Source organism: Strigops habroptila, chromosome 4 (assembly GCF_004027225.2).
Source record: "Strigops habroptila isolate Jane chromosome 4, bStrHab1.2.pri, whole genome shotgun sequence".
In the NCBI taxonomy this organism is placed as follows: domain Eukaryota; kingdom Metazoa; phylum Chordata; class Aves; order Psittaciformes; family Psittacidae; genus Strigops; species Strigops habroptila.
The window spans coordinates 83,708,620-83,720,910 of record NC_046358.1 but is presented as its reverse complement, the minus strand read 5'-3'; the positions used below and the strand labels follow the sequence as shown (position 1 = coordinate 83,720,910).

General features: G+C 56.0%; 2 protein-coding genes across 2 annotated transcripts; one reads left to right on the top strand and one right to left on the bottom strand.

The window, feature by feature from the left end:
- Positions 1 to 1,962: 1,962 nt before the first annotated feature.
- Positions 1,963 to 3,277, bottom strand: LOC115606762 (chemokine-like receptor 1). Its single transcript, XM_030483202.1, has one exon. It carries the CDS (start codon positions 3,148 to 3,150, stop codon positions 2,065 to 2,067), a length of 1,086 nt encoding a protein of 361 aa, XP_030339062.1. The 5' UTR covers positions 3,151 to 3,277; the 3' UTR covers positions 1,963 to 2,064.
- Positions 3,278 to 4,722: 1,445 nt separating this feature from the next.
- Positions 4,723 to 12,174, top strand: SHMT1 (serine hydroxymethyltransferase 1). The gene is made up of 12 exons (XM_030483200.1): positions 4,723 to 4,798; positions 5,960 to 6,087; positions 6,539 to 6,681; positions 6,939 to 7,054; positions 7,144 to 7,304; positions 7,458 to 7,539; positions 7,713 to 7,925; positions 8,173 to 8,289; positions 8,542 to 8,664; positions 8,820 to 8,936; positions 9,088 to 9,198; positions 9,600 to 12,174. Exons 2-12 carry the CDS (start codon positions 5,983 to 5,985, stop codon positions 9,767 to 9,769), a joined length of 1,458 nt encoding a protein of 485 aa, XP_030339060.1. The 5' UTR covers positions 4,723 to 4,798; positions 5,960 to 5,982; the 3' UTR covers positions 9,770 to 12,174.
- The last annotated feature ends 117 nt before the right edge of the window (positions 12,175 to 12,291 follow it).

The window sequence follows — 12,291 nt, the reverse complement described above, 5'->3', positions numbered from 1 at the left end:
AAATGACCCATAAAATTCTTTCCTACCTTCAAGTCCTGACCTTCTAGGGTGCTGGGGTGAGGAAGGCAGCACAACAGGAGTCCAAGACCTTGGTCCGACACTCGAGAGACTCCTGTCACAAGGAGTTACGTGAGCTCTGCAAAGAGATAAGGAACACCACAAAGAGCAAACACTGCTTTGCACAACCTTGACATGGCAATCGATGTTGTAGTTTGCCACCAGGAGCAAGTAAATAGCCCCGGAGTTGCACGCTGCATAGCAAACATTGCAGTCTTATCAGGATGACAGGCAGCAATTTGTGGCAAAGGGTAAATCTCTCTGTTCATTCAGGCTTGACATATGGATGGTCTTGTTACACTCCCTGTTCTCAGCGGGTTTATGCATGAATTTAAGGTTAAGTACATGCCTGCCTGTAGGATCACAACCTTCATTTAATACTGCATGGCCCAGCAGACCCATAATTAATCCCCAGCATGTTCAAGTGACAGCTCTCACTCGGTAATGTCATCCATGCAGAGCAGTGAGGTACGTGTACATTCATCTCTTCAGGCCGGAGGCAGAGATTTTCCAGCCATCAGGGCAGTGAGGCTCCAACGCAGGTTTCTGGTGGGAGGAACAGGGCAAATGGTAGCTTGGGCAGGCCAGGAGAGGGAGGTGGGATACGGTCACCTGCTCCTTCAGCTGCCTGGGATGGGCTGGGAACAACACGACCTCAGCACTGACGTTCCCTTTTACATGATCAACATTTTCTGCTTATGAAAATTAAGGCATTTCAGAGGCTGATCAAGCCTGGAAAGAAACCCCACACACACCATCTTAGCAGTTTGCAAATATGCAACTTGACCAGACCCACCTCAGCTCTTCTTCCTCCTCCAAACCACTGGTTTACAAATGTACCAAAAGCCTTGAAACCCAGCGATAAGCCAGAACCGCGATCTGGCAGTGAGATCCACATGGACAGGGTGCCCCAAGTCTTCACACCCAGGTCGAGTCCTGTCTGCTTCAGTCATGAATTTTGCTGCTAATGCCAGTGGTTTGCTTCCAAATTCTGGGTATTTAATCTTTTTATCTAATTGTTCTGTTACCAAAGATGAGTGTGCTCGGTCAGGTTGGACCAACAAGTCTTTTAGCACAACACAAGAGGCCGGGTATGTTTTACCTAAGTTTATTGGGATTTAGTACTCATTCACCACCAGTACAAAATGTCAGATCTCTGCTGTTTAAGGCCCGGAAACATGTCAAACACGAACACAGCCAACCATTGCTCAGAAACACTTACTCTGTACATCAAACCTGAGTAACTGGAGCGCACCCAATAATTCATCCTACCTCATATCTGAGGAGAGAAAAGATGAGTGTCTTACCAGCTATTACCTACAGAAATACATACAGCCATTTCTTTTAACCTTGTTTCTTTACCAGCTGGATATGTGAGATTGCCTCTGGGTGGATCCCACTGCACATCAAGCTGCTTTTTTAATACTACTTTCTCCTTAAGGTTTAGCAGCCCAAGCATCAAACTGGACTGATAATGGGAAAGGATCTTTGTATTTTCTTTACTGATTTAATTATAAAGGACTTATGAAATAGCTCCCTCCTTTTCTCTTCTGGACAGATGAAGTGCTGGTGCAGCCGTACACCTCCAAGACAGCCATATGCAGCTGCACCTCATTTCCCATCTGGTGGAAGCCCACTGAAGATGAGCTGCAAGGAAAGTCTGGTAAGGGCAGGGAAGAAAATGTCCCTGCGGTTCGCCATGTGCAAATGCGCTGCAGGCAGGTGAACCCAGTGGAGATACAAACGGGATTTGTCCCCACATGCCTCCCCCAGTGAAGTGGCAGAGGGAGTAAAATGCTAACTACTTTGACGCACACTGCTGCAGCTCCACAGAGTTGTTTCCTTTCTACAGTGTACTAAGTCATAGTATGCTTGAAATACCTCCAAAACATCACATCACCCTCCATTAGCCAGCACAGCTCTTTGCAGCCCACAGTCCTGTGGTTATAGCTCTGAAATGAGGGGACATTGCAGAGAAAGAACTGTCCCCTCCCCACCAGCACCCGCTCAGACCCTTGGGACCTCCGCTTCAGAAGCAGACCTGGACTTTCTCCGGCTGGTGAGGCTGCCCAGGACCGACTCCTCACTGAAGGCCCCTTCGAAGGCCGACAAGATGGACTGACGGAACTTCTCCTTGAAATCTGGCCCCACAAACACATACAGGATGGGGTTGATGCAGCTGTTGAAGAAAGCAAGGCTGGAAACCAAAGGGATCCCAATGTAAAGGGCAATTTTCATCTCATGACTGGAAGAGTTTTTGGATATTTCCAGCAAGGAGAAGACGTGATAGGGGAAATAACAGAGGAAGAACGAGACTGTGACAGCAATGATGATTCTGTATGGCTTCGCAGAGCTGGTTAACTGCCGCCGTTTCAGCTTGACAGCAACAATGCTGTAGCAGATGAGGATCACCGTGAAAGGGATGAGGAACCCGCATAAGAATCGAGTTATGATCATGGCTTTATGCCTCATCCTCCACAGCCTCCGCGTTGCCTCGGATGAGTAGTCATCAGACAGTGCAAAATTATTGTAGCAGCTGGTGCTGTTCCTGGAACTGAGCACAGTGTCCCGAAAAACGAGGTATGGGGAGCTGAGGAGCAGCGCCAGGACCCACGTCCCCACCGCGATCCTGGCCGCCAGCTCCGGGCTCCGGTGGTTGTGAGACCAGACGGGAAAGGCCACAGAAACGCAGCGGTCCATGCTGATGACTGTCAGGAGGAAGACGCTGGCAAACATGTTGAGGAAGGCGATGGTGCTGTTCAGCTTGCACAGGAGCTTCCCAAACGGCCAGTGGAAGCCCAGGGCGGTGTAGGTGATGCTGAGGGGCAGGAAAAAGGTGAAGATGAAGTCAGCAATGGCCAGGTTGAGGAACCAGATGGAGTTCACTGTCTTCTTCATCTTGAAGCCTGTGATCCAGATGACGAGGCCATTGCCTGTCACCCCCAGCAAACAGGCGATGCTGTACACCACCATGGAGAGGATGTGCATGCTCTTCTGGAGGCTGGAGTACTCCTCATGGGCAGTGGTGTTCTCAGGCTGCTCGGTGGAGAAACTGGCAGAGAAGAGTGGAGGGGAAGAAGAGACACTGTCCATTGCGAGCAAGCTGGAGTCCTGAAATCATAACAGCACAGACCACTATGATCTGCAGCTTCTTCAGCTCCAGAGAGGTGAAAATCTTCAGGAGCAACTGTACACAAAATGTATGGGCAAAGCTGGGTTGTGTAACTTAATATAGAAGTCCTTCTCTGTAACATCTGCATGTCACAGAAACCACCACAACTGGAGAAACCAACCCAGGTTTTGCTGTTGGCATCGGCACTGTCAGAACAACGCCTCCATAGTCATAAAATCATGGGTGGGTTGGGTTGGGACACCTTCCACCAGAGCAGGTTGGTCCAAGCCCCTGTGTCCAACCTGGCCTTGGACACTGCCAGGGATGGGGCAGCCACAGCTTCTCTGGGCACCCTGTGCCAGTAAATCTGCCTATGGCAGCAATCTGACACAGGCCAGTTGTGGGACTGGGGAACCCCAAACCCCACTGCTGTGATGGATCTTCTTTGGGTGACCCGTGACAAATTCAGATAGCAAAACTCATCAAGACTGAGAAAGATTAAGTCAAAAGATTGTTCCTGCAGCAAGTACCTTCCAGGGAGGTGTACTCCAACAGCAAGATGACCCTAAAGGTGAGTTCTGGGGTGACCATCAGCCCCCCACACCACGCTCTCAGTGCACCCACCATTCCCCTCACTCCCGTACCCACCTCTGCAGCTCCCAGGGGCAGCCGTCACCACTCCTTTACCACTGTGCCCACGGCGGGTGCTCTCACCTCCTGCCTGCCTCCTTGCTGAGACACTGCTCCTCTCCAGAGTGACTCACACTGCCTCATCCCATTTTCCTGTGGCTTAGGAACACGAGGAATTTAGTCGGATCGCTTATTCCCTAATCTTGTTCCTCAATTTTTGTTGCCCTGATTTAACCCCTGAAGCCCTGCAAGTTGCCTGAGCCCATTTGCTCACTCGGATTTGATGCTCAGAGAACACACGGCCCCTTTCCTGCCTGCTCCACACATTCCCCCAGGGCTGCTTCCTTCCTCTGGAGCACAGCGGTGCCCACCAGGCACCGGGGCTGCCCTGGAGGGGCTGGAGCAGGCTCTGCACCCCACAGCAGCAGGTGACCCACGCTATGGCCTGGCATAGCACACCTATGGCTTTGGTGTGGCCGGGCTCTCGAGGGCAGGGTGATGGACCCCCATCCTCCAGGTCATGGGGGAGGCAAGAGGCACCCCCAAATCACTGGGAACACCCTGGGGCTGGTGGGGGGCCCTCTGGGGTGCACAGCAGGGCAGGACCTACAGGATGACAGCAGCATGGGGTGCCAGTGGTGGGGTGACGGCAGCAGTGGGGTGCCAGTCGTGGGGTGATGGCAGCAGTGGGGTGCCAGCAGTGGGGTGCCAGCGGTGGGGTGACGGCAGCGGACCCCCCGCCATGGCCAAAGTCACCCGCGCCCCACCGGCCGCGTGCTGGTAGGGCCGCCAGCCCCGCCTCGGCGAGGGCCAATAGGACGCGGGAAGGGGAAAGAGCGCGGAGCTGATTGGTCCAGGTACTCTGGAGGGTGTTCCCCGCCGCCGGGCTGGCTGGGCGGAGCGAGGCGCTGATTGGCCGAGGGGCAGAAGGGCGTGTCCAAGCGGGTTATGCTAGGCGCCGCGCAGCGGGACCGCGCTTCGGCGCGGCGCTGCGGGCGGGTAGGAGTCGTGTGGGGCGGCAGGGGCAGGGGCAGGGGCAGGGACCGGGACCCAGACAGGGACAGGGAGAGCAGGGCGGGCAGCGCTGTCCCCAAGCACCGCTGTCAGGGCATGGGGGCGTGACAACAGGAGCCTGCGAGGGACGCGGGAGGCGATGGAGCCGGGATCTGGGGGGCACAGAGCCAGGCGGAGATGGAGCCTCAGGGCTGGGGTTCACCACTGCTAGGGTTAGACTGGCGTCCCACTGAGTGGAAATGGGGGGCTCATCCTGGCTGGGGAATGGGGAGCTCCGTTTCCCTCAAGCCTTCTGCAGGTTTGCCAAAGGCGCTGGGTGCAAACCCTGCAGTGACCTGCCCTAGAGGGACGTGCTGGACCCAGCCATGCTGTCCCCAGCCAGAGCACTGCGCCCAGCCCAAGCTTTTCTGAATGTGGGAATTCCCACCCTGCCAGCGGGGCCCCAGGCTCGGGCAGGAGCGCAGCCGAGCACCCCAGCCCAGTGAGGACAGTGCTCAGCAGGCCTGTGCTGAATAGACTTTAGCAGCTTGGCACAAGCAAACCAAGAGCGGTTGCTTAACAACCTGCTCACGGCCCCTCTCTGGCCTTGCATGGTTAATGGGTAAAAGGATGCATTGTTCTCAGCCAAGGCAGTAGGGGGGCTGCCACGGCTGCCTGGGAGCAATGGTCACAGCAATAGGGCTGGAGGGCTGTTGCCAGGCCTGGGCATCACACAAGCTGTGGAGCCAGAGCTGCTGCCTCTTGGGATGCAGCTCCAGCCACACTTGCTTCAGTTAGGGCTTGGGGCAGGACTCGGGCCTGCTGGGGGTTTGTCCTCACTATGCACAAGGGAAAGCAGCAGAGAGGTTTAAGCATGCTGGGATTTAATGCAACGTGCGTTAAAATTGAGGTCTGTGGGTATGAGCTCTTCACTGCCCTTGAAATTAAACAACTTATGTTGTTTAATCGGGCACTGCAGAGCTGGGAGGGAGAGACCAGGCAGGGTGGTGATGGGAGAGAATCAGATATTATCAAAGCACTATGATTAATGAACTGCTCTTAGATCAGCGGGGAAGACTGTGTTTCCAGGGAACATGTGGGATGGGAGCAAGCAGCATGTAGGGAGGTGGCGTGGAAGCACCTACAAACTCCCCTCTCCACTGGCAGGTGACCTTGGACCCAGCAAGAGGATGGCAAACTCAACACAGGGCGACCGGGTCCTCCCCAGTGCGGCGCTCTGGGCCTCTCATAAGAACATGGTGATGGAGCCGCTCGAAAGCAATGACCCGGAGGTGAGAGCCCCTTCCCAGCCCCTGCCCAGCAGCTGCTTTGCTCATGCTGACCTCCTCGAGCCAGGGATGTGGCAGGGAGACAGTCCAAGGCTGAGCTGGCGGGACCCATTCATCCTCTGAGCCCTCTTTTCGTGGAGACAAAGAGGGCATCCTCCAACCATCTGTATGGTCATTATTTCACAGCCATGGCTCATACCCCTCTGCTTGAAGCTCTGATGTCCCCACCAGAGCAGCCAGGCCATGTGGCAGGCTCTCAAACCCAAATGACAGCTGCATTACCTGGCAGGCAGAAACCCAAACCAGGATGAACTGTTTGGGATCAGCTGTACAAAGAAGGGATCTCATCTGTCTTCTGCACCACCTTTCCAGGCCCTTCTCCGTGCCCTGTCCAATGGTGCATTCCCTGTGGCAGAGCCAGCATGGCTGAAGCTGTTTCTCTCACCTCCCAAAGGTCCACAACATCATCAAGAAGGAGAAGCAGCGGCAGAGGCTGGGGCTGGAGTTAATCGCATCGGAGAACTTTGCGAGCCGAGCAGTGCTGGAGGCCCTGGGATCCTGCATGAACAACAAATACTCTGAGGGTTACCCAGGACAGAGGTAACTGAGTCCATCCCAACCCAAACCCTTGCAGGGAGGGAGAGGAACCACCAGACCTCACCTCTGGGACACTGACCCTCTTAGCTTCTGTCCTTGGCCACGCATGGGACAGTCTCAACAGGGTCACATCTGCTGCAGCTGCTCTCCCAGTGGCTTCCACAAATGCAGCATCATCCCAGTTCATCTCCACCTTGGCCACTGGGATGGTTCTGAGTAATGAGTTTGGGTTTAACCCCTGTCCCATGCTCCACTGGCAGGTACTATGGTGGGACAGAGTTCATAGATGAGCTGGAAAGGCTGTGCCAGAAGCGAGCCCTGCAGGCGTACCAGCTCGACCCCCAGAAGTGGGGTGTCAATGTCCAGCCCTACTCAGGTAACGGGGTGCTCAGGAGAGCCAGGCCAGTTGCACTGACCTCTGTGCACCCCAGCACCCATACCTGCCCCGGTGTGCTCTCGCTGCAGGGACACCCGCGAACTTCGCGGTGTACACGGCCCTGGTGGAGCCCCATGGCAGGATCATGGGGCTGGACCTGCCCGATGGGGGCCACCTCACCCATGGGTTCATGACAGAAAAGAAGAAGATCTCGGCCACCTCTGTCTTCTTCGAGTCCATGCCCTACAAGGTACAGAGAGATGCTCCAGGATACAGTTGTCATAAGTGTTAGTGCCTCTTAAAGCTAAAAGTGTCAGGCTGCCAGCACCCCTTCCTGCAGGATGGTGCTGCACTTTATCTTCACCCTCACCAAGGTGACTGAACCCTCCTCTTCCTCTCCCAGGTCAACCCCAAGACCGGTTACATCGACTATGACCAGCTGGAAGCGAACGCCCAGCTCTTCCACCCCAAGCTGATCATAGCAGGTAAGGACCAAACCCTTACCAACCTCCTGGTGACCCAGCCTGGGTGGGTGCCACCGTGGTAACACACTGGCAGGAGCTTGTGTATGTCCCCACATGGATTGTCCCCCTTGTAGGGCTGGAGGCAGGGCTGTCCTGGGGTCCTCAGGTCCCCTCCATGTCCCATCTCCCTGCAGGTGTGAGCTGCTACTCGCGCAACCTGGACTATGCCCGCATGCGGAAGATCGCTGACAGCAACAGTGCCTATCTCATGGCTGACATGGCCCACATCAGCGGGCTGGTGGCTGCTGGTGTGGTGCCCTCTCCCTTCGACTACTGCGACATCGTCTCCACCACCACCCACAAGACCCTGCGGGGCTGCAGGTCTGGAATGATCTTCTACCGCAAAGGTGCCTGAGCTGGCTTGAGGAACAGGGAGAAACGCTCCCCACAGGCTGGGGGGCTGCAAGTTAAAGCTATTCCTGTGCTAGCCGGGAAGGAGGGAGGGCAGGAAGGTCTCCTGGGAGCATCTGGGGAGCTTCTCATGGCCAACCATGGCCCACCATCCCTGCTCTGAGTGGCCAGGGAGTGAAGGAAGCTCATAGGAGAAGGGTGGCTGCGATGCCTCATGAGTGACACTGTCCTCCCCTCCTGCAGGCACCCGCAGCGTGGACCCCAAGACAGGCAAGGAGGTGCTCTACAACCTTGAGAGCCTCATCAACCAGGCGGTGTTCCCCGGGCTGCAGGGAGGCCCCCACAACCATGCCATTGCAGGTATGCATCCAGGCTGGCCACCAGCTCCTGGGTGGCAAAGGGAGCCGGCAAAGATGCCGGTGGCTGGGCAGTGATCACCAGCAGCAGTGCAAGGGCTCATGGCGATGACACCAGCCTGGTTAGGGAAAGGGACTGTCCCTGTTTGCTCAGCTTCCAGGATGGCTTCTGGTGGTGGCAATGCCACATATCTCCACCAGTTTTCCTGGTGGGATTCTCCTCCAAACACTCACCCTGCTCTGCCTTCCTCCCCAGGGGTTGCCGTGGCGCTGCAGCAGGCCATGACACCCGAGTTCAAGGCCTACCAGCAGCAAGTGGTCATGAACTGCAAGGTGCTCTCCACGGCGCTGATAGAGCTGGGCTATGACATTGTCACTGGTGAGGATGGCTCTTGGTGGTGGGGCAGGGCTGAGCCTCCTTCTGCCCCCAAAATCAGGGGCCCTGGTGCAATCTCAAGCTTTTCCTTGCTCAAGTTTCCCATGGGAGCAGAGCTTACCTCGATCCCACGTCCCCACCATTCCCTCTCTTTGCAGGGGGCACCGACAACCACCTGATCCTCGTGGACCTGCGCAGCAAAGGCACGGACGGCAGCCGGGCCGAGCGGGTGCTGGAGCTCTGCTCCATCGCCTGCAACAAGAACACGTGCCCTGGTGAGGGATCCCACAGGCTCTGCCTCATCCTGCCTTACCTACCAGGGATCTCCCATGGGCAGTGCAGAGCTTCCTGCAGGGCTCCCAGCTCCAGGATGCTGGGAATCCCGTGTGTGGTGGGTTTAGTCACACGTGGCTTGTTCTGATGCAGGTGATGTCAGTGCCCTGCGCCCCAGCGGTCTGAGGTTTGGGACACCAGCTCTCACCTCCCGTGGCTTCCTGCAGGATGATTTCCGCATGGTGGCTCAGTACATCCACAAAGGTGAGGCCGGGGCAGGGTCTCAGCTCCAAGCAGCAGCCCAGGGCAGCTCCTCCAGGCGAGGAGGCACCACCTGAGCCAAGCTCAGGCTTCCCCAGCAGAGGAGCACACATACAAGTGAGGAGTATCTCTCCCACCTGCACATCTGGATGTGGGAGAGAACATCTGGCCACAGCTGGGACTGGCCCAACCCTCCCCACGGCACAGGCAGGGGGCCGAAAGCCTGCACCTTCTGGTTCCATTTATCCTCAAGGATCCCACACTGTTTCCAGGGGCAGCAAGTCCCTCCCAATCCTGCTCCTTCCCTCCCATCCCTGCTCCTTCCCTCCCCTGTGTCCTGGGGAGCAGCCCCAGCCCTGCAGTGGGGTGCATAGGGCTGAGCATCGCATCTTCCACCCTGGCAGGGATCGAGCTGACGCTGCGGGTGCAGAAGGACATGAGCCCCAAGGCCACGCTGAAGGAATTCAAGGAGAAACTGGAGGAGGAGAAATACCGGAGGGAGCTGAAGGTGCTGAAGGAAGAGGTGGAGGCCTTCGCAGGGACCTTCCCGCTCCCGGGGCTGCCTGTCCTGTAAGGGAATGCACCCTCCCTGCTCCTGGAGCCGCGGAAGTACCTGGGAATGCAGCACATAGACCAACACACCCCAGTGCCCTCTCCCAGCACCTACCTCCCCGCTGGCACTGGCTGTGGTGCAGCAGCAGCTCCTCGTTTGGCTCCTTCTCACCTCCCATTTGGGGCACAGGACCCCACGGAGGGCACAGCACCTTCACTACTCAGTGTTCCTATTGGGACCAAGCACCAAGTAATGTTCTGCCTCATGGCCAGGTCTGATCCAGCTCTCACTAGCCATGGAGAAGTAGATGAAGACACCACAGGAGGGACATGGGGGGCCACCTCTATGGAAGCCACCCCCCTGCAGCCAGACGTGCAGTGCTTGGCTGCACAAGAGACTTCAGAGCGCTGCTAAAAGCCTCCCTGCTTTCAGCCTCCAGGATTCCCTGCTCTCCATTTGCACCTTCCTGCCTCCACAGGCTGGGACAAGGCCCTCCCGGGATCACCATCCCGTCCTCTCCCGCATCTCCGGGATCTTCTTATTTCTCCGAGCACAAAGTTGAGGTTAGAACCATTTTTTAATAAGCACGCTCAAATTAAGAATGGAACCACAACGTATGACAAGAATTAGAAGCTTTAAAAAATACAACCAATGGGGTTTGTTTTTTTTGTGTTTCGGTTTTTTTTCTTTTGTATTTCAAAAATAGCTGAACCCAAATAAATAATTTTCTTTTTTAAAGTACATTTCTCAGACGAGTCATTTGGTGTTAACATCCGTTAAACTCTGGTGTTTAACACTTACAGCCACGACACTGAGACATGCTGCTTGGATTCCTCCCGCTCACACTCGCTCTAAACTATGGCCACGAGCATTCAGCACGCACGGGGCACACGCACGCACACGGAACTCCACATGCAGGAATAGGATACGGTGCTTCCCAAGGAGATGAGAGGATTCAGCACAGCCTCCTCGCAGCCCTCAGAGGCGGCTCTGAGCCCGGCCCCATCCCTGTGCTGGCACCGAGACGCCAGTGGGACCGGGTACCCTGTTTCTGCCATCCAGTTAAAACACAGCCCAGGGACCCCTCTGATATGGGGGTACATTGTGCTGCTTGGCCATCGTGCTCCTGGGGCACTCTCCACCTCAGCAGCTCTCAATTCCCCATCACACCTTATTACAGGAGCCTTTTCAACGCCAAGACCCCGAATCCATAATGTGGGCTGTCACCCACCACCGGAATGGGGGGCTCAGGGTCCCCCATGCTCAATAGAACCCAAACAACTGGCCTGGGGACATGGAACCACCACCTCCCACCCTCAAGCGCCTCTCCCACCCCGTACAACACGGTGAATATTGCTAGAGTATAGGCAGTACTTCCCCTAGGCAAGGCAAGGCAGCTTTTAGGAGCTGCTTAGAAGTGATTGCTACCGGATGAAAGTCAATCCGAGCACTGTTCTCTGAGAAATGAATCCTGTGTAGGGTTGAGATTGCCTACTCCTATGGCTGACCCTCCTCGGAGTGGGATCTGCAGGGCAACAGGCTGGGCTAGAGCAGAGCAGGGGAAGAACAGGAGTCTCCCAAGCAGAGGGGGAAGAACAGGGGAGCTCCATCAGGCTCCAAGCCTCCCCTCCCTGACAGCCAGCAGCGAGAGGAGGGAGCCAGAGCTGCCGTGCGGGAGCTGGGAACATGCTGGCAGCACTCAGGGAAGCAGCGAGGGCCATGCAGAGCTGAGGGAGGGCCGGTCAGTGGTGCACTGTGAGGAACCTGCCCTGCTCAGGGTGGAAGCTGCAAACACACATGCCAAGATTCCCTGCGGGAGCTGTCAGTGCAAGGAGTGTCACTTGTTACAAGTCTGTTTATATCAGAAATGAGTGAGGTACCACAGTGAAAATGAGGGAAATGTCTTAAAGTGCCAATACAGGGATTTGTTCTGTACAGGAACAAGGGTCAGACAGAGAAATTACTGAGCAAAGAGGAACTGAGCTCCTGAACCACCCAAAGCACTCGGGCTCCCCCCGATTCCTGCTGCCACTGAGACACCACGAGCACTGAGGGCAGCCCAGGCTCTGCCTGCACCAAGATGCCACAGCCCCATGTAATTCCCCTTTTCCCAGAGTCCGTTTTGCTGCCATGAGGCAGATTCAGGAGGACAAACACCCTGAGATGTGTTCCCCCACAGCTCCTGCTTAAAAGCAGAGCTGCAGATAGCACAGAGCTCCTGTTGTGGAACAGGCATGCAGGGCATCCTCCCACACCAGAGCTGCTGTGTGGCAGGGAGATGAAGCAGGTCAGGCAGGTGGTGGTGGTGCAAGGATTGCTCTACACAGCCTTGAGCAGCAGCTACTACAGGTTTGATAGAGGGAGCAATGAGTTATTCATGGATTAGGAGTGCAGCTCAACACCAGAGGTTGAGACCACTGTGAGTAAGAGCTCAGCCAACGCTGGTCACCCATCCGGCCCTGTGCTGTCAGCCTGGAGGGAGACAGCAGTGAGTCAGCAGGAAAGCAGCTCATCCTCCCTCCCCAAACCCCATGTTCAGCAGG